Source organism: Lichenostomus cassidix, chromosome 2 (genome assembly GCF_008360975.1).
Source record: "Lichenostomus cassidix isolate B80296 chromosome 2, HeHo_3.0, whole genome shotgun sequence".
NCBI lineage: Eukaryota > Metazoa > Chordata > Aves > Passeriformes > Meliphagidae > Lichenostomus > Lichenostomus cassidix.
In genome coordinates this window covers 34,973,961-34,996,159 of record NC_139482.1, presented here as the reverse complement: position 1 = coordinate 34,996,159, position 22,199 = coordinate 34,973,961, and the positions used below count along the sequence as shown (strand labels likewise).

The 22,199-nt window shown below is 40.9% G+C and overlaps 1 protein-coding gene across 2 annotated transcripts in view; it reads left to right on the top strand.

Annotated features, from left to right (window-relative positions):
- Positions 1-6,099: 6,099 nt before the first annotated feature.
- ANKRD28 (ankyrin repeat domain 28) overlaps positions 6,100-22,199 on the top strand; it is a 121,608-nt gene continuing 105,508 nt past the window's right edge. The window contains exon 1 of one of the 2 annotated variants that reach the window (XM_085051035.1): positions 6,100-6,198. Coding sequence is in view for 1 of the 2 variants with exons in the window: in XM_085051036.1 (XP_084907162.1) it covers positions 6,172-6,198 (27 nt within the window). In the remaining variant the exon portion in view is untranslated. The remainder of the gene's footprint in view (positions 6,199-22,199) is intronic. The other variant, XM_085051036.1, reaches the window with a different exon arrangement.

Here is a 22,199-nt window from a genome sequence, read left to right as displayed (position 1 = left end):
ACCTTTTCATCTTTCCTGAAATTCATCACTGTGGCACTCGGTTGACAAATGTATTCATCACAGTAGTGTATTTCCCAGAGATTCCTGTCTTCTGCCTCAAGCACTTTATTCCTTTAGATGATAAAAGTATTTTTCTGAGAAGAGTTTACATAACATATCCGTGTGGCTGTAGGCTCACGCATACCACCAAAGTATTCAAAAAAATCATACTTCCAAGAAAAAAATCAGCTTTATGGACAGATATTCTTTATGACAGAATCTTTATTCCACAATGGCTGCACAGTGATCATCCTTCCACTGTGTTTGGACAGTGAAATGCTCTCTGCTGTAACAACTAAGGAGCATGCAAGTGTATTTTATTAACTTAAAAGTTTCATTGGAGGTTCTCAACGTGTGGCAATGCAGCTGCATTACTACATTTGGATGTGTAATTGGCATTTACATAAGATGGCATCAGGCAACACATTATTACTAGGTGAGAACACTTGTGTGTAGCTACTGCATTTTGGTTTATATGGCTGTCCTGAGGAGAACGAGAGCTGAGAAAGTTGACCATTACTACAGCAACTGTGGGATTGGTAAAATGAGCTTTTCTTCATCTTCACTTTTTCTTACAGAACACACTGTTCCTTTTGTAATGGTACCTACTTCCACAGTATTGGGTGTGAAAGGAGAACTTGTGAAAACAGAACCCAAACTTGTCCTCCTGTCTGAGCTCACATTAAGTGACATGTAGCTAATTTTCAGAGGTTTCATTTCAACTAGAATTTGGCTAGTTGAAAAAATGTCTTTTCCCTCATTTCCCCAACCCCCACCCTGGTGGCCACCTCAGTGCTTTATAGCCAAATATGTAAACGATACACTGGAATCACTTTCCCACAATTGAAACCAACCCAGTTTGAAAGCAAAAACCAGAGGATATAGTCAATAGGGGATCTTTATCTTATCAGGAGAGGAAATTCATATATGCAGAAATCCTCTTCTCTAAACAGGCAGCTGGTTGAGATGTTAGAATTATATCATCCATCATCAGAAAGAAAGGGGTTTGGATGCCCAGAAATTTCTCATTCAAAAGTCAGAATCTCTATTTTGTTTCTTGCATGAAAATCAGCATTTCCATTTTAATACTTTCACTACTTCCACTTAATACTTTGCTAGAGCACTGGGGAAATGCATTTCAACAAAATACCCCTGTGTAGCAGGTGAAACCTCCCAACAAGACTTTTATGTGCATACAGCTTTCAGCTAGCCAAGGTGACAGACCAAAACTCATTTTCTCCTGTGCTTCACTTTGGGTGTTAGTCTTTGAAGAACTGGCCAAGCCAGAAAAAGTAATTTGCAAAATCACATCCCACTGGAGTTTCCAGTTAGTCAATACTGTCCACTCTGAGGTACAATGAGCCTGAAAAAAAACCCCAACTTTTGAGGCATTTGGTTATCTATATAAACAAAACAGAGTATTTTGTTAAATAAATAAAATAGAAGTAAAATATTCTGTTTTCTTTACATAAAGAAAGATGTAAAAAAATATTCTAGTCTACAAACACTAATTCAAGGTAAGTTGATGTGAGAATGTATAAGGGTGCTGATATTCACTGTGTTTTAAGAAGAAGTCATCTTGGGGTGTGCTAATACCAGAAAATACGTTAATTATGTTGTTTTTCTTTCTCTTTCCTTGTCTCAGGTGAGTTTAAAAATACAATTTATTTCTTTAATGTTTACTATATTCATTTTAGCTTTACAGCTACTCAGAACTAATAGTCTTTTAAGATCACATTCCCAAAAGCATACAACTTCTTTTCATTAATGCTTGGACAGTTCGGAGACATTAAAAAAAGAAATAATAAAAAGATTTTGGACATAATTCTCCTCTGTGTCAGCCCAGACCCCAGGGTCTCTTGTACCTTTCTTATGCCTCTTTGAGACTCTATCCTGCTGAAGAAGATAAACTTAATTTATGGGGATAAAAAGTTGCATGCTATTCAAACTAGAAGAAATGTGAAAAAGATTGCTAATGCACAATTCAAGATAAGATTGCTACCTTTGTAAAAACTGCCTCTGTATCTCCTTGTTTAAATACTTTTTACCAGTAATACTGTAAAACAGGCAGCATAAGAACACACCAAACATCTTGCAAACTTCCTACATTTTTATTATCAAACCATGACTTATATAATTTCTTGCCATTGCTGCCTCATTCTATATATTCTTAATTTTCTGTTTTCTCTCACTTCTACTTGAATTTTCCTTAGACTACAGGACTGATAGGAACTGAGAGCTGTTTTGCTGGCCCCTGTCCCTTGCTGATTGTACAAAGGACACTTGTATTTGCCCTACCCTCCTCTGGATGTTAAATGTGTTCTTTGACTAAGGAGGGCACAGGAGTTCTCCCTCCTCCTGTCTGCACCAGACAGGAACAAAATTGGTCAAATGAGCCACCATAATCATAATGGTGCTTTAGAAGTGCCAATCGATGACATTTGACTGATGAGGACATTATGATACCTAATATGTTTCCACTACAATCAGTAGCTATGAACAGCCAACAATTCAAAATGCAATCTCTGGGACAGAACTACAAAACCTTGACTGTTTTAGATTTTGATAGCTAAAATGTGTCACAGAATGTGTAAAAATCTTTATGATGATGCCCCCAGCGTACCATTATAAAATGAGTGTGGTTTCCATCTAGCTCCCCAGTAGTGCTGATTCAGGGCCATAAAGGGAAATGCATCCCTCTGTAGGAAACTCATAACAGTTATATTGATTTCAGACACCTTGTATTCTGTGCAAAAATAAAATTAGCCCTGCTTTAATTTAGGAGTACAGGACAGTGTTTGGAGGAGGGCAGTGGCAAAGAGGACTCCTGGATTCTATTCCTAGCCACAACAGTGACTCATGCCATGACCTTGTGTAAGCCTGTTGACCTCTGTGCCTGTTTACCCACGTTGAAGAATGAAAAAAGAATGAATACCTACTTTGCTGGGGTTGAAGCCCTCAGTCAGAAAGAGCTAAGTATACAGGCATTCCTGGCAAAGTAAATAAATCATGAGGACGTTTCAGATGAGCTCAAAAAACATCTCCTGTATGAGGTTTCTATGGTCTCTTCAATTTGATCCCATTATGTATTTCAGTGCAGCACATATGGTCCTATCTTTAAAACACTGGATAGTGTTACACGCTGTGGGATAAGTTACAGCATGAAGATTTAATATTAACTTTAATGGGAGCAGTGCAGTTAAAGCCTATGGCTCTCTGCTGAAAGTGTGCCCTCAGGAGGGCTAGGTTGCCAATAATTTACGAATTGTCCAATTAAAAAGTGTTGTGGAAATTTCTAACTTCTGCACACATATCTTCTGAACACTATCAGAAATGCTGTGGCCTTTGGTATGTTTGTATGTCAATACTGACCTGTGTGAAATACTCTGTGAATGTTCCTAAGGGACACTTGGGCAGTTACTTACCCCTTAGGCACAACCTTTAAAAGTGCTTGTTTCCTTGCACCACAGTTGCATTTAACATCTGAGGTTTCATTTCTGTTCTACTTCTCTAACTCAGCAGTGAAATACTGTATTTTGTGGGAGACTAGCAGATCAGACAATATTGTTGGTGATATTCTCATTTTTTTGTTTCAGTGGTAATAACCATTTGGGCTGTTTTGTGCAGAATAAGAATTGGGCAGTAATTTATGTTGTGACTTGAGAAAAAATATCCACATGCAACTGACTGGTATCAGGGAAATAACACTCAGAAAATCCCCACTTCTGTGTTACAAACCTTCATGTATACAAGCCATCTCAACAACCTCTTGTGCTTGAACTGAAACAGACAGGCATCTCCAAAATCTTTACTTTTGCTGCTGCACTTTACCACTTAAACCTTTTGATGCTATATTATCTTAAAACCCAGAAGAAAAAAAAATCGATGGTCAGAGATCTGTTGGTTGATGACACATCTCAGTGTGTATGGTAAAGCCAACAGGCCTGTCCCTAGCTGGATCCAGAGTACTGGAGCAAGGAGCTGGGAAAACAATAACACAGTGGTGTGCTTTCCCCCACAGAATCTGTACCTGGCTGCAAGCTGCACGAGGTGATCATGATTCCAGGTGAGATATTTTTATGCAGGATGAACTGTCTACATACAGAAATTACTCTAAGTAGCAGGTGAACTGCAAGTAGATACTTTTCTGAGTAACTCCATAAACTGATAAGCTCTTCAGGAAGAAGAACTTTATCAGCTCCTAGACATTCTTTTCACTTTGAAAAGGAGCAGAATAATTTGGCGACAGACAAAGACAATGTTTCCTGATGTCATTTTCTCCTTCACTGACTGCATTGATAAAATTATGTCTAATTTCCACAACCATCGGTCTCTTTGCCACATTATTATCACAGTCCCCAACCTTTTGCATAGTTTTGACACATTTTGCATAGTGTCAAAATCTACCTGTTTCATATTTGCACACAAAACACTTCTATTCACAAACAAACAGACAAACAAACAAAAAAGGCACTATACACATATAATAAATTAGAGGGCTATTCAAAATTAATTAAAACATTTACTTATCATAATCAGCATTTCTGGAAATATCCAGATGTCAAAAACATTCATTTATAAAGTGTGACAATATCGAGGTTTTTTTCTTTTGCCTAGTAAAATAGGGCTGCAATTCTTAACTGGTTAAAATAAAATAACACTAACAAACACACCCCATCAGATCACTGCTATTCAAAGCTAACTAAAATATCTGCCTCAGCTAGCAGCTATAGAAAACCCTTCTGTTCTCACGTTGCCAGTCTTCAAAAGAACATGTCCATGTGCCAGACTCCTATGGGAATCAATAACAAGCACATGAGTGAGGGCAAAACCACACAAACAAGTGTTCACACACAATACACTCGTTGCTTTATTCAACTTTCATTTTTCTTAGGTTAATGCTAAACTCTAAGTAGATTTAACTGTATGTGGAGCGTTAAGAAGTCACAGTCTATTTTGAAGCTACAAGAAAATCAAGAAACTTGAAACATTCATATCAGCATTGTCTGTAGCAGTGTGCAATTCCAAAAAGCCTGTCTCTTCAGACTGCTATTTTTTTGGAGGGAAAATTAAAATTCAGGAGAAAACAAGCCTTCCCAACCACAGTTACCATGCAGGGCTGGCTGGCTGCAGTATTACTTTATAGAAGAGCAGCACAGTCTCATTTCAGTGTTTAGCATGCTGCTTCTTGCTCCTTTCACAAGAGGTTTTTAAAGTTCCACCTTTGTTCTACCTATCCTAATATGTTCCTTGTCCCTGAAGTACAGCATGCAGGCAAGCCTGTAAATTATGTGTCAAAATACACTATCAGAGCTTTGCGGGTGACATCTCCGCTGATTCTCTGCCGGAAGAGGTGAACACTGAATACACTGCAAACCAATCTTTTTCGAATTAACTATCTTCTGTGTTCTGTTTGTACATGTCCGCTCCTTCTGGTATTTTGTCAGAGCGTCTCCGTGTGTTTGTCTGGCCTGTTAACAACACCCAGAACGGTGCCCCTCCAGCTCTCCTTCCTTTCCTCTCTTCGCATCAGGAGCTCAGCGCTGCCTTTCGTGGCGGCGGAATCCCGGCTCGGGCCAAGCCACCTGTGCCGGTAACGCCCGTGACGGTGCTTTCCGCTCCCACCGCCGAGACCACGCGTGGGGAAGCCAGGCGATTCCTAAAGGCCACGGCGCTGCCCGCTGCCCGCTGCCCGCTGCCCGCTGCCCGCTGCCCGCTGCCCGCTGCCCGCTGCCCGCTGCCCGCTGCCCGCTGCCGCCGCCCCACGTGCCCATCCCACCTTATCTCCCCGTGCCGGGCCCGCCGCGCCGGGCCCGCCAATCAGCGCCGCCCTTACTCTGCCCCGCCTCCCGAGGGCCAATCGGCGAGGCTCTTGGTGGCGCGGGCGGGCGGGTTCATTCGGGAAGCCGCTCGGGAGCGCGAGCGGCGGGGCGGGTCCGGGGGGCGGGGCGCGAGGAGGCCCCGCCCCCAGCCGGCACGGCGCGCGGCCGCGGCACGGGGCGGTGGCGCGAGCGAGGGGGCGTGTCCGGGGGCGCGGCCGGCGCGCGGGCGGTGGCGGAGGGGGGCGTGGCCGCGCGGCGCGCGGAGCCGGGAGTCGTTGGCGGCGGGCGGAGGCGGCGGCGCGCGCTCGCCATGGTGTTCCTGAAACTCCGCGAGCAGGTGGGTATTCCCGAGCTTCCCCGCCCTTCCCCTCCGCTCCCGGTGCCGCCGGGCGCGCCCTCCGCCGCCGCGGGGTGCCGTGCGTGCGCGGGTGACAGGCGGCGGGCGGCGGGAGGCAGCATGGCTGCTGCCGCCGCCGGGGTCCGGGCTGGGTGGGAGGCGCCATGTGCACCCGGTGCGGGCGCCGGTGCCCCCGCTGGGCGGGCGGGAGCTGCCCTCCCTCGCGTCTACCGGGCCGAACAGGTGGCCGCGGCAGCCCGCCCGCCCCTCGCCCTGCCTCGCCGGCGGGTCCCTGCCGAGCCCCCGTCCCGGAGCGGAGGGGAAGCCCGGGAGGGGTGATGGGAGGCGGGTCTGAGGGCTCCCCCCGGGCCAACCCTCCCTGCCCGGCGCTTGTTTTGGGAAGGGCAGGGTCTCTGGACAGGAGTACCGGGCCTGCGGGACTGCCCGGTGTGAGGGGATGGACCTGGAGAGCGCCGGCGGGAGGCGGCGTGCCCAGGAGCGGGAGATGGAGCTGGAGCTGGCGCCGCTCCCCCGGACCCGAGCCGGCCCTGGCCCTGCGCAGTTTCACGTGCCTGCCCGGGAGCCGCCTGCTCGTCCCTCCACCTTTACCTTCCAGGCCTTTCAAATCTTTTGTTCGGCCGCCGTGTCTTTCGCCTCCCGCGGGCTTGACAAACCTTCCCCGAGCCCGCGCTTCCCTCCTGAAAGCGAAGGAGGTTCTTCGTGCCTTCAGTGGGTTGTTGCTCTAGTCGCATCACACCCTTCTTTGTCTGCCAGGCTCTTCGGTTTCCATCCCAGCTGGTGAAAAATACTTGTCTTGGCTGCTCTGTCCTTTCCTGGTGTCTCCCCTGTCCTACCTATTGTCTCCTGTGCGGTATCAGGATACAAAGGTGGGAGGGTCTGCGCTGCCAGTTTGCCGCCTATGAAAAGATGCTTCTTAGGCATGGTGCTTTCTCGTGTTTTCATGTGTTTGAGGCCAAATTCCGTGTGAAAACTCGTACATCCTGCTGTGGGTCTTCCTGTTACTCTTCCTTAAAGATAACCAACTGTAACACTTGAAGACCCCACCCCCTTCCAAAAAAAAAAAAGGCCCCGCAGAAAAAACCCTGTAGAAACTTGGGGGTGGTTAGGCAGCTGGTATCCTGTGTCTGTTTGTTATTCTGATCTCTATCAGCCCATCCTTACCTGCGAGTCCTTTCATTAGTTGCATACACATCTGTGTTTTCACACTTAGGTTGAGTAGTGCCTTGGGATTTTGTTCTAAGGAATATTTGGCAATATGGGGCTGGGATCTCTTATGTCCTGCTGTATTGCATGTAAACTCTGTGAAGTCTCATATTGTTTGAGAACCTTGTCTATAAATGAGCAACAATTGTGGATACAAAATACATTTAGTGTCCCTTGAGTTAGGTTTCCTTTAGGCTTTGTTGCTGTTCTCCTATGGGAGACATTCCACAGAAATAAGCACTTGTTCATCCTTTCTGTTAAGTAAGCTCTTCTGTTAAAACCAAGAACTACAACCCTTCTGCAAGCAATCATTGCAAAGTAGTTAGCAAAAACCCCATTATCAATATGTTAACATGAAAGTACTGTATTTCAGAACTTTTCTTCTGGGAAGGATCTTTCTATTGACAGATGCTGAAGTGAAATATTGTACTGTGTGGGACCATTGGTTTGACAGAGTAATGCATGTGAAGCTTTCAGCTTCTGTTGTAATGCAAGTTTTAATCCAGAAGAAGTACAAGGTGGATTTTTTAGAGGCTTCATGGATCTGTAAAGGTGAATTGATACTCTGGGAATTGAAGTGTTCTTTCATGTAAAGGAGGGGGTGCTAGGGCAGGGAAAGGAAGGAGGGAAGGAAGGGAATGCTGGTTTTGAGCAGTCTTTTGTGCAGGGAGTGATTTTTAGCAGCAGCTGCATTTCTGCTGCTAAAGTGTCAGTTGCTTGACAAATCAGTTATTTCAAACTAAATTCTGTTAAAACTGTTTAAGAATGCCAAAAAGTCACGAGGAATCATGTTAACATGAAATCCCTCAGCTTCGGTAGTTACAGAGCATTTCTGCAGGTCAGTGTTGCAGTGTGCTGCAAGAAGTCTTGACTTAAGGACAGCATCCTTGACAGGATGCTGTGCTGAGACTGTAGCACCACCTGTTCTTTATGAAAATCAGCCTGTGCTACTGTAAGGGAGTAGAGGTGTTTCTCTTCAGTAGTTCATGAAACATGCTTCGTGTTTGTGTGAGCCGTATGCTTTCCTTCACAGTGGTGTGCTCCGTTAGAATAAAGTAAGTTGTCTCGTGTGTTTGTAGTCCTTTTAGTGATTGTCTTTCTTCAGTAGTGACTGTGCTTCACAGAGGAGTGCAGAGGCTGCTCTGTTGTTTGTACTGTTCAGATGGTGTGAAGAAGGGAAGTGATTTGCTAGTTTCTTTCTGCAACAGATTAGTAACTTTTTGAAACAAAAATTTTCCTAAATGAAGTATTACTTATATGTAGTTATCAAGATTATTTTTCCAAATTCAATACAAACCTGTTGATTTTGTTCTTTGATAATGTAGAAGGGCTCTGTGTTACTTAAATGTCAGAATTGTGCTGGGGACAGGCAGACATAGCATACAAGAAGCTTGGTGTTTTCTAACAGTTGCTTACCTTTTCAAGTTACTGCAAGCTAGTGTAAAAACAGTGCTTGGGATGTTACAATGAGGTGAGAAATTCTGCTCTGAGTCTCTTAGTTGAGCTCAGAGGGTGAAATCCCAGTTCCGCTTGCTTGATTTAATTTACTTAGTACCTGATAAACAAAACTTTGATCCTGCAGATGCTTAATGTGTTTGTGAAGCTCAAATATTTGTTTGTCTGTGGAAGCTGATTTGACACGTGTAACCTTCAGAATACAGGTTTTCCACACACTGAGAAGAGCAGGCCTTTCCTTGGGTTCAACAACCAGCCAGCCAGTACATTATCTATAAATTTGTGTTGTTACTTGAGCTTTATTGCTTTGCCATCCTACCAGGTAGGAATACATTTCCAAGTTTTGACATAATTGAGGGTGTACACTGCACTTTCAGGAGTGACTTATGCTTGCTTTCAAAGATTATCAGGTATCAAAAACCTCATAAGCCATGTTTGCAAAAATTGCATTTAAAGCTGAATTGAACTGCATTGGGCAAAGCTGATACCTGTAATGCTCAATAGCAAACTTTAACTCAGGTATAGAAAAGCAATCATTCAAGTGTCAAGCTAGAAGCTGTAGATCGTTCTCATTACTCTTGGGTTTTTGTGCAGTGTTGTGCAGTTGTATAATAACAAAGGAAGCAAGTGTGCAGATTCAAGGGAGAGATTAAAAATATGGTAAATGTACCTTATGATTGAGGTGTTTGGTCTTAAGTTTGTTTGCCTTCATATTGTCTTCATATATTGGTGTTTGTATACCAGGTTCTTTAGATGAGATGCTGCTTTAACTACAAAAATGCTAAGTGAGTCAAAGCCTATAAAATTTGTTTCTTCCTGAAATGCTGTAGTACACTGCTGTAGGTAATGCACTGAAAGTCCAGTTTAGATCAAGGGTCACTAATGTTTTATCACAAAATGGTTTGGGTTTTTTTTTGGGTTCACAAAAACACACACACAGTGTGTGGAAGGGAAGGTGTGGAGTGGGGGAAAAAAAGGAGTAACTTGCTCATGGGTATCCATAGTGGTATGCTTTGGTCTCCTGAGTCAAAGCACTCTCACCTCTGCATAGCTAACTGTGAAAGGCTAAGTGTCTTCTGCAGTTTTTTTGTTATGCAGTCATAGTTTCTAGGTACATTAACTGTTTCCCAGAACAGATAAATTCTTGCTTTAAGGGGTTGTGAGTTAGTCTGTCTTACACCTAAGCAGTAATTGGCAGCTTAGTTTTTCTTACTGTGTAGGTGAAGTTTGGATTGCCCAACAGCCCAGGGATTCATTCCTTTTCTGTTACAAGCCTTACCTGCATATGTGCCTACAGGTCATCTTTTAGGCTCACAGAAGCCTCCATCGCAGCGTAGTTTTGTTGAAAGGTATGAAACTGATCAGAACTGGCTGATTTTTTTTCTTTAGTTTTGCAACTATCTGACTATTTCTGGCAAAACTCATCAGATGCAGTGGCATTGTATTTGGTAAAGCTTTATTGTTTTCTTTCAGTGCATCATAGTTTTAATTATGCATTTACCATTTTCTCTGAATCTTAAACGTGTAATAGGAAGATGTTGTAGGGCTAATAATGATGGACATTTGAAAGGATTTTGTATGGGATTTTTCTGTATGACTGCTAGACCATGCTTGGAGCAGTGCATCTATTTCCAGAAGTCAGATATGAGTGGTAAGGATCTGAGTAGGAACAACTCATGAGGATATTAGAGTGACCACTTATCTTTAAAGTCCTTGAACAGTGAGAGCACTGACTTCTTTACTGCCCATTTATATCTTTCTCTTAGCTAAGATGGATCTTGTTCAATTGGCAGTTAAACAAATGTTTGCCGTGTCATAGTGAACGCTCTGAATGCTGCTATGGTTGCTATTTTCATTACTGCCAGCGTTAGACTTCATTCTTTTAGAATTCATGCCAAGAATAAATGTCCCAACTAGTTCCTTGTTACACTAAGAGGAGGAATGGTCTCCTGTGGTGATGAAAAGGAGCTGCTGCTGTTCAATGAGGGAGGGATATGGTGGGAATGGAATTGTGTGGTATTGCTCTACAAATTCTGTTCAGATGTAGACTAATGAGATGTGTGTTTTATTTTTTACTTTTTTGGTAGAAGTTTCTTTAAAGTTACTCTTCTTTTAAAAAACCCAAACATTTATTTCATGAATCTTGTAATAACTAAGAATCAACTCTTTGTGCTCTGTTGCCCATCATATGTTCTTCTAAAATTTACATCTAATATTTTAAAACTGTATAGAAGATAATTAAGTTTAAAAAATTGTAATACTTACCAAGACACCTGAAGTCTTACTGTTAGTTCTCTTGCTCCCAGGCTAAGAACTTACATGTGCTGAGAAGATAAGTTTCTTTAGCTGATGGACAACTTTGAGTAACTTGAACTCTGTTTATCTTGTTGTATGCAGTAATTACCAGCCCTTCCATTAGAATGTGTTGAGAGAACCTGGTTCTACCACGTGTTCGTTTGGGGGGATCAGATTGCCTGATGATAACTCAGGAACTTTTGACTTGTGAATAAGCAGTTCTCCTCAGTCAAGAAAATAAACTCTTTACAAGAAGAAAGAAGAAAAAGGTGTGGGAGAAACAAAGCAAGCCTTGATTCTGCAGTCAGATCCTTAAGGCGGATCCTGTTAACTCAGCAGCCCTCTGTGAGGATATAAAGGTCTATTCATGTAGATAGCATCGAAGGTTTCTGACCATTATTTGGAGGCAAATATCAGGGGGAAAATGAGGCGAATGTGCACTTCTCTATGAAGTGACTTCTTTAGCACCCACAAAAAAAGGTAATTCCTGTAGGAAACTAGGAACTATCGAGACTGAACCAGCAGTCTGCAATCTGACGTGGATTGTTACTTCCCCAGATTCCTATGGTTCTTTCTATTCACTTAAATGGGTTGTGGAATGAGATTATTGAAATTGGGTATATTTGGTACTATATACTTCATATTCTCCACCTCATCTTTTAGCAGTGAGTTTGTTTCTCAGTTGCCATACCTGATATTTTTCTCTAATCACCTGGGCCATCCCGAGGTCAAACTGGTATCTGATGATTTGTTTTCTTGCTCCTGCCAACTTTTCTACTTTGTTCTTACCTCTATTCCTTACTCCTATTTCTGGAAATTGAGTGGGAGAGTCGTTGCCTTAGTTACAGTGACTAACTGTTTCAAAGTTATTTATAATGTTTGTGTTTAAATAACCTATATCGCAATATGAATCACAGAATATTTCACATCAATAAAAAAGTAAACAAAACACTACATCACTAACTGCTGGGAGCATGCTTACTCTGCTGATTCTTGGGGGTTTTGTTTTCCTTTCATTGTTGGGGGTGGAGGACGAGTTCTAATCTGGCATTTGAAGATTCATCTGAAATAAGGAGTCCTGGTGTTATCGTTTGTGCAAATGAGAGAAGAATCTTAATTTTTAAGCTCCAAAATACCGGGGAATGTTATTCTTTCCCTAGTAAAGACATTAGCACTCTCCCCAGGGGGTCACAATATACCAGTTTAACTCTGTTAATTCAGTTGTGTTTCTGGTGTTGATGAATTATACAGCACTGACCCATTTCAGCACAGAAACCAGAGCTAATGTAAGAGTGGTGGGACTGAGCAGTTGGGAGAGAAGGGAGGATGAGACTTGTAGCCAGCTGTGTGGGTGCATAAAGAGGAAGCACCAGCAGTGATATGCAAATAAAAGAGGGACAAAATAGTTGGTTTGTAGCATCCTTGTAGAGAAAGTACTTGTTAGCTGAAGCACCTGATGACTTCTGTCCTAAAATAATGAGATGCTCTTTACTGTGAATTGAATATCATATGAGATTTTCACTGTTTATCTCTACAGTAATGTATATATGAGAATTGAGTGAACAGTACTATGTAAGTGGATTGTTTTTTACATTAATAAAGTCTACCCATGTAGGGCAGCCTGAGCACAAATATTTTGCTCAGTAAATTACTGAAACTGTGTATAAATTTCAGAAGTGTGAAGCAAAGGTCTGCCTATACTAACACTTAGGGTCTGGTAAAAAAAAAAAAAAGAAAACAAGTTAAGCTTATGTTGTTAAACTTCAGAACTAAATTTAAAGGAATGGGGGTGAAAGTGTTTACGAGTAATCATAGCTGACGCATATTTTAACTTACTGAATGTTCAGGTTTTGTAGGTAACCTTGCCTGTTTACATGAATGAAGTCTAATCCTGAACTGCTGTGAAGTCATCCTAAATGTTTAATGTTTCCATACTCTCAAACAATGAACTTCACTTAATGGCCTTTCTAATTCCAGATGATGAGCATTTGCTTATAAGTCATTCTTGGTCATTTTGCAGTCATGCAATTATACTTAAGGTCCACTCTCACTTTGTGCTGAAGTCCTGTACTTGCTTCCATCTGGTGCAGAGAAGAAAGCATGGATACATCTGGATTTATTTATTATTTTTTACTTTGGCAAAGTGGAGATACAACAGTGCCTTAATGAAAGAAGAGAAGGGAGCACAAGCAAGGACAGTCAGCATGACAAAATGAAAATGAAATTACGGTAGTTTAAGCATTGAGACCAAAATGAGCCTTTTTTTGAACTTGTGGAATTTCTAGCAGTCATGAAGAATCCATGTTTTGTTTCAAGATTTTGCTGTTTGTCCTCCTTTTTGATTTTATTTTGATAGCTCCATCTATGCTGGGCCTCTTGACAAAGAAGGAAGTTGAACCTTCCATCAAGAACCTGGTCATCAAGCAGCAGGCAGCATAATAGACCAGGGATCTACCCAGCTCATAGCTGGAGGAACTACTTTTGTCATAGACAGCTCACCTGGGGGGAGTGAAAAACACTTTCAGGAAGTTCTGTAGTTATTTATATATTAACATAATCTATAACTAATAAATAATTAAGTAATTTCAATCCATTGCTGCAGACTTAGTTTTGTACAGTGTTAGGGGTAATTGGTATTCTCTTTTTCCCTGTCCCATCTTCAGGTCATCTGCTTCTTCTGTCAGCTGCTCATGAGAGTGGGCAGGTAATCTTATGTGAAGTTCTTCTTTTCATCCCAAGCACTTGATGTGTCTTTCCTGCCTCAGATCTGTGTAGTGTCTGCTAATATTTCATTCACTCACCAGCAGGTTCCCACAAAGTGTTGTTGGTAGGTTAAAATGAAGGGCATGAAGTCAGAAGACAAGGAAAGACAAAATGCTAGCATTGTTTTGCTGGTTACATTGTTACTCATTGTTTCAAATTAGTGCAGTGTCCCAAGTCATGGTACAAGGTTGCTTCAGAAACAGCACATCAATTGAATTCCCTACCCTTCTGCTCTGTTGCTTTGTAACTGCAGAGTTTTGTTCAGTTCTTGCTGTGTTTGCTGAAACATGAGGATCGATAGAAAGAGGTCTTATGCTTAATACTCTGTTGCTGTGCAGTCTCTGCCAAATCAGAATCGTGTATTGGTACCGCCTGATGGCTTTTATTTCCTTTGCTCCTGTCTCAGTTCCAGGAGCTGTATTTTGTTTTATAGCTCTGCTGTATCTCTTGCACTTTTTTTTTTTTTTAAACAGTGTTCTTTCATTTTAGGGGATAATTTTCAGTATTAAGGAGTGCTTGTAGAAGAACACTTTCTCTTCTTGTTTCTGTCACGTGCAGGGCTGCAAAGGCCTTTACTAACCTGCAACAGTACTGATCCTGTATAGTAACCAACCAGCTCCTTATTTATTTCTTCCACTCATACCCTATGATATTCTTTCCTGTTTCTTTCCATCCACAAGCACATGGACATTTAAAGTTTATTATCTAACACTACTTAGATCACAGAATGATAAAACTATTAAAATAGAACCTTTCAAGTAAAGAATAAGTAACATTTTAGGACTTGTCCATAGACATTTTTCTATTCTTTTTACCATAAGTTTAGCAAATTATAATTGTTGCTATGAGGGATGTAAATAGTCAAGTTAATCTACTCCATAAGAAACAGAGCTCAAGAGAGGAGTTCTTTAAATGCTTTCATAATGGGAGTGAAAAAGAAAGGTGAAGAGAGGATTTATAAAACACTAGGGAGAACCAGGAGAACAAAAATGGTTAGGATATCACAGCTTGTCAACATCAGTGAACAGCAATGCTCTTCTGTTGAACTTCAAGTTTCAGAGTCAAGGATCATCCAAAAACCAACAGGTATCCAACTACCCTGTGGAGCTGTGTTTGCAATGACTTCAACATACTGATTCCTTTTTCTACCTACTGTACCTTTTTACAGCACAGGAAGGGGACTCTCACAGCATCCATAATCTCAAACTAACACTGAATAATATACAGAAGAGGTTGCCTCCTGTTGTTTTTCTATACCCAGAGATGTAAAAATGTTTTTGGATCAAGTATATCAAATTTGTTATTTTGGAAGGGCAAATATAGCTGCGTGCAGCCACATCTTTTATTTTTGAAAGGACTTTGACTGCACATCATGAATTTACTTCCTTTTTTTTTTAACTCTCAACATCTAGAAAGTCATAATTGTTTTAAAAGTGTGATATTTTTCATAGCTTGCATTTGAACAGATTATTTATGAGGTTTTCATACCTGAAGGTTGATAAAATTTCTGTAATACTCTGCATATGTGTTAAAATTGCTTTAGTAATCATTTAAGTATTAGGCTCACTGCATACGTAACTCAAGAATAATTACTAGAAGTGCCATGGTTCATGAGGCTGTGTCCATAAGTATTAGAAGAATTTTGCAGAAAAATTGCTGTGACTGTTAAACTGTTCATTATATCTTTGCATTTCAATGTTATTGTCATCTGGAAGTATCTCTTCTGCTGTTGCAGTGGCTGTACAAAATACTCCACATGCATTTAGGGTATCACACTGGTTTCCTGTCTCAACATCCCACCCCTTACATGGAGGAGCAGCAAAATATGTTTCCTTCTATAAAGCTCTCTGCTGGAACTTACATAAGCCAAAGAAGCATTATCTGTTTGAATGACAGGAGGAGTAGCAATGCCAGCAGTGCTGTGGAGACTGTTGGAGGAGAAGTTCAGCTCCCCTTCCCTGGAAGTTTGCCACAGCAGCATTAGCAGTGCTCTCCTCCACGTTCATTGGAGGTGTTACAAAGTCGTTTGGGAACTGTCATTCTGGAGCAAGTTCTTCAGAAAATTGGCTCTTTGCCTCCAGAACGGCCACAAGCACAAATAAAACTCATAGGCCTGAGGCTTGATCTGGTGGCAGCAGTTGGCCACATGAACTGAACCCAAAGACAGGATAAATGTCCCTGCAGAAAAGATCTCACTAGTGTCTGCTAGAGTTCAGCCTTCCATGTTGTGGCAACCCTTATTACCTTTACTGACATACAGATGTTTTAGATGTCTCCACAAAAGCCCTGGGGCTTTCTTTCATATATATCTTATGACTATAGTGTCCTCTAGTGCTTCCTTTATGATGCCTGACAGATCTTGGTTTTGGGAAAAGTAACCTGTAAAAGTAGGATGGATAATTGAAGAAAAGAGATGGAATTGTTGGAATTATGTCATTTGATCTCAAGGTTTTGTGACTTGCTCATACGTGGACTGCAGTGACATGTAGCCTGCCTGGGAAGTGCTGTGTTGTCACAGGATGCATGTTCAGAATGCCAGGTTCTTCCTTTTCACTGTGTGGCATGGCTGCAGAAGTGAGGTGGCAGCTGCTTTGGTGTATATTTGCACTGTCTTGATTTTTTCACTAGAAAACAAACAATGAAAATGACCTATAACAAGCAAGGTTATATACAGACAGAAACATTAGGATATGTTTTTCTTGTTATTCTGTTTTTCTTCTAAGAAGTTAATTAACAGCTGAAACAATGCTAATTATATGACTTGGAAATTATCTACCACAGTGGAGGCCAACATTTTCAGCTGACATATAGGAGAAGGAAATACAGATACATGAACTACTGAATGCAAATGTATTTCTGGTGCAGGGTAGGACTCTGTGTGTGGGAAATGGAGTGCATTGCCTGAATCAACCCTGTTCTCCAAAGGCAGTGGAGTGGTTAAATTTTCATGAAAGGTTGGAGTTTAGTAATTTTAGGATGGAGTTTAGTGATGTGCTTCTCCTTGGGTTGTTTTTGGTTTTGATTTTTTATTTGCAAGATTTCTAACAACAGTGGTTGAAACTCCCTGGCTTCTAATCTCCTGCCTAAGGCCATGGTTTGATATTAGGTGGTAGCTGAGCTTAGGCAGTCTCTCATTCTTTTCTTCTGCAAAGTGGTGAAGAGGGAGGGGAGAGGCAAATTATTTCAGTTAGCATAGGACTGTGAAGTTGTTCCTTGAAAGTTTTCCCAAGTAGGAAGTAGAAAGGAGTGTTTTGGATCAGATAAACTTACTCTAATGTCTGTCTTTGTGTCAGAAGTCTTGTAATCACAGATGATGGGTCTTGTGTGAGTGTCCCTTGGTTTGGGGGCTGGAGGTGATTGGAGAAATTTGAATGTGGTCTGCCTTGGACCTTCTTCTCTGAGTAACTTTCATGGTGTTGGTCTTAAACTTCTTAGAATGTGATTTGAAACTCAGCAGCAGGCTTGATTTTCCTGTCTGGTTCCTGATTGTTCTGGGGTGTGAGTGTGGTTGTGAATTCCTCTTTAATTATGAAAGAACTTAGGGTCTTAAGAAGTCTGGTTCTATTTGTAACACCATGTTGACTTATATTGACTGGAAACTCCAAAAGAAGAAAAGCTTCTCTGTAGCATACTTGTTTACCACATGCACTGCCTTTCAGGATCTTCAGCTTTTCCCCATCTCCCATTTGATAACAGTGTGTCAGTTTTCCTGCAGCATTTTAAAGTTATTTTCTCCCTCTCTTAGGCTGATCACATACTCTACTACTCAGTTTTACAACTGGAGCTCTGAAAATGACACCAAAAAGACTTTCTCTTGTCTTCCATCTCTTCTCAAGAGGTTACAGTAAAAGTATAAGATCATGTTTGGGTAGTCCAGTTACCTGAAAACCATATGCCAAAAGTAGTCTGAACTTGCTGCAGCCTTTTTCCTCACAAAAACGTGTATGGATGGAAGGCCCTTCAACATTTGTGCTTCTTGTGTGTGCAGCTTTAATTCTTGGACACCATCCAGTGATGGCTTGGAATCATGCTTGTTGTGACTAGTGATCCCTATATCTCCCTGAACAGAGATATATGCTTGGGGTAGGGAAATACCTAGTAAGAAAGCATTGTCATAGAAAAATGCCTAAGTTGAAATAATCCCTACAAATAATAATTAACAAAGCATGTCAGTCTAAGAGTAAACTGCAGCCTTCTGTAATAGAAGAAAATTTTTCATCTCACCTCAGTAGGAAATGGAAATGAAAAATAGTAGTTAAACTTAATGTTTTATATTCCACGTTATCACCTCATATAGTTGTATGGATACCACAACATAAGCACACTGGTTGAGCAAATATTTTTATCAGCAGCTAGAGAAGATAACATTTTGAATTGCCATTAATGAAAACCTTATCAAGGTGAACTGTTCCTTACTTTATTCTGTTTCTCAGTTTGATAGTGCTGCAAAAACATTTAATTCAGCAGGCTATGGATGAGGCTAGTCATTCATCTGACTGGTTTAATTTTTTGGAATAAGCAATAGTAAAACCACAAAGCTTTGTTAGAAAAAAAAAACCCAACAGAAAAACCCCCACAAATTGGGCATGTCTTTTGACTGTGAGAATGCACTGGGAATAATTACCTTGGCAAATAAGGGTATAATAAAATTGTTCTTAATGGTCTCCAAACAAATGGTTGCCTACATGTCACCTGTATGTTTGCGAGGACTCAGGTTACAGCCCCTACTTCATGGTGGTTCTTGAAGCTGGTCATTGGCACCATTTATATATATTCTTTTTAATTTTAGCCTAAAAATCCTAGGCAGTCATTCAGGGGCTGCTTTCTGAGTAGGTCAGTTGTCTCTGCTGTGGGCTGGAGGGAGGTATTATGCTACTTTTAGTAGGTGTCAAAACCCACATGGGTGGCATAAAAATGTAAAACATAAACAAATGAACACTGGAATAGGGGAGGGGTGGGGAGAGGGAATGACAATGACAAACATTGAATAAGAACTATTTTGGACAGTGTTAATAAGAAACGTACTTTGACAGCTAACCTAAGTATCAGATTATACCTTTTCTTTGTAAGAGGACAGAATATGAGAGGATAGCAGAATCTTCTCTGCTATGCTGAAATAAATCAAGTTATTAAAAGTACACAAAGTTTTGAGAATACCTGTATTATGTAGCTTTTAGTGTTTAAAAATCAATGCTGCAAATTAAATTACATTTATGGCAATATTCTTGCTATTCTGTACTTAATGTTCTTTGTTTTATAAGGAGATACAGAGTACTTTTTGTTGTGCTTTTTCTGTTATGTTGTACAAAGGTTCTCAGTGATAAGACTAGACAAAAGGTTAATCTATTTTCAGTGTGGTTTATTGGCATGGATTGTGGGAACTTTTGGGGGAATGTTTAAGCTTAAGTACATAGAGAACAGGACAGGGAAAATTTTGATTTAAAAATTATGTTAGGGAAAGATAGGAATATAACTTGCTAAGATTTAAGTATAGCATTTACTTGCTTTCAAAGAATTATAAAAAATAATGCTTAAGTGGTATATATTTGTTGCCAGAGGACTGAATTCAAACTGCTTCATGGACGGAAGTCATGAGCTAAGCACTTGGAACGAGTTTGTGAAAGCTCACTGTTTGAAAGCAGCATTAGACAGTAGCCTCTTCTGGAACAAATGGTATTTTCTTTGCAATTACTCCTCTTAATTGGTCTGTTCAGTCTTGAAAACCAGAAGAAGCTGGGAAAAAGAAAAGCTTCTCGTATGAAGTTTGACAGAACTGTGCTAATCTTAAAATTTTGACAGACTTTGTGGCCAACCCCAAGTCATTGATTCAGCTCATTATCTGTCATTGTATGAAGGAAATACTATGAACTACTTAACTCAAGACATTTTTGGAAGATTTTAATTAGTGGCACATGTGATTAAAACAATTTAAAGTACTTTTTTATTTTCTGTCTTTGTTAATTGCTCTGATAAAATAACAAATTAAAAAGTATAGCAAAAGTAATAAAAGTAAAGTAATTAGTGCATTAAAGTAATTAACATACGGTAAAGGTTATCATGTGCTATTTAAGTGTATATCCAAAAAGCAAAAATAGAACCCAAGATAATTCACTCTGATTTGCCCAGGTCTGGCCTTCTGAACACAGGCAGAGATTAGTTTAAAAAGTGTTAGTAAAGCAATCAGCTGTCTCTTCTGAAGAGTGTTATACCTGGTGACCTTATTTAGTGATAGCTTGCTTGTCTTCTCCCTGTGGAGGGATTTAAGCCGTCAGGACTGAAAGAAATTGCTGCAACATTGCTTTGCTGTTGCAGAGAGGTGCTGGAATATTCATTTTATACAGGATTTCTTCTGTGTCTGATTTTGGTTGTGCTGTATTTCACCCTGTTTAGTGTGCATCATGATGCTGTTCTGTGTTTGCAAGGTTGTCTTCATATCATTGGGGTTGGAAGGGACCTCTGGAGATCATTAGTCCAAACACCCCCAAGGCAGGGTCACACAGAGCAGGTGACACAGAAACACACTCAGGTGAGTCTTAAATGTCTCTGGAGAAGGAGATTCCATGACCTCTCTGGGCAGCCTGTTCCTGTGCTCTGCCACCTCAATGAAAAGAAGTTGTTCCTTATGTTGAGGTGAAGCTTCTTGTGGTTTAGTTTATGGACATTGCTCTTTGTCCTGTCACTGGGCACCACTGAAAAGAGTCTGGCACCAACCTCTTGGCACCTGCCTTTGAGATATTTATAGGTATGGATGACACTCCCTCTCCATCTTTAAACTAAACAGGCCCAGCTCCCACAGTTTTTCCTCATAAGAGGAGATGTCTTCTGACAATTGTTTCTCATCTGGCCCCTATCTTCACTCCGAAGAAGTGAAAAACTTTACATTTTCATGTGGCACAATTCTTCTTGGGTTCCTGTCTCTCAAGAAAAATCTGACTTGTTTTATTTGTTTTTAAGAGCATTGCACCTAGATAATTATAGGTAGCCAAATGTACTTTGGAAGGGAATTCTATTTAGTCAGTGTAATGGCACTTTAACTGAGCAAGGTCTTAGTTTGGTTTACGTGATCTGCTTTAGATTGATGGCATTACTTAGTTGGGATTAATTTTCCTGAAAATGTCTGTGTCTACCATGCAAGTGGACACAGCTATAACAGTTAACCTGTCTTTTTTCTTGTCCCTTGAAGTGTTCCACTGTCTGTGAAATGTAATAATAAAAAAAAAACCTCTTTTTTCTTTCCTGTAATAACCACACTTTGCTGAAATTTAAAATTGTGCTCTTATGTACAGCAGTCCTCAGGTCAGACAGAGAAGGTGAATGACTTCTGGCAGTCAGAGGTATCTGATTTTCTTCCCTTTGCAGGCTGTATTGATGTAATGGAATCTGCTGTGGCACTTGTGCATGGCAGGTAAGAATGCCAGTTTTGCTCATGCGTTTATGTGGAAGTGGCAGTCATGATTTAAGCTTTAAGCAATTGACAGAGTGCACATAAAGGAGATGTTTGGCCATGTATCCTGTCCAAGCACCTGGATTCTTCCCTGGAGAAAGAAAGTCCTGAAGTGTGTGGTAGTACTCTGTGTTTCCCATGGAATTACAGTGAACTGGAAAATGCAGATCTTGTTTTCCACTCAGATATTTGACTTGCCATTGACTAATTTGGGCCTCTTGTAAGGTGAAGTGCTGCTACATCCATATGTGAAAATGCGTCTCTGAGTCTCCTGGCCAGTTCTCTTTTAGTGATTGCATTTTGGGGAATGAAAGCTGTGTATCCTTGAGCTATGTTAAAAGCTTGTTTGGACACACCTAAGTGGAATGCTTCTGTTCCAAGTGAATTCTGACTCTTCTCCTGTCCCATCTTACAAACATGTTTTTGTCCTGTAACAATAGCCTCAAGGCTGATGAGACACCACCACCCCAGGTGCGCTAGTGTTTATGGGAACTTGCAGACTCTTAAGTCTATTCAAAGAGCTGCTCATTCCATATATTTTGCTATGTTATCCAGCCTTTTTCTTAAAAGACCTAATCAATAGGATTAAAAGACAACTTCTATTTGCATTACTGGCCCTGGGAGTAGGGAAATGACTGCATTCACTGTTATTCCGTGTGTATTATTGCACTTCCTCATTAAAGATCCAGTGAAGCCATTTGAATGTACTTCTATTTTTGCTTTCAAAAATTAATCTAAAAATATTCTTTTAAAGGTACTGTTTTCCTTTCAGGGAGGGAGAAACCACTCCAGGGAAGTTTTTACTTGTGATGGTTTGTTC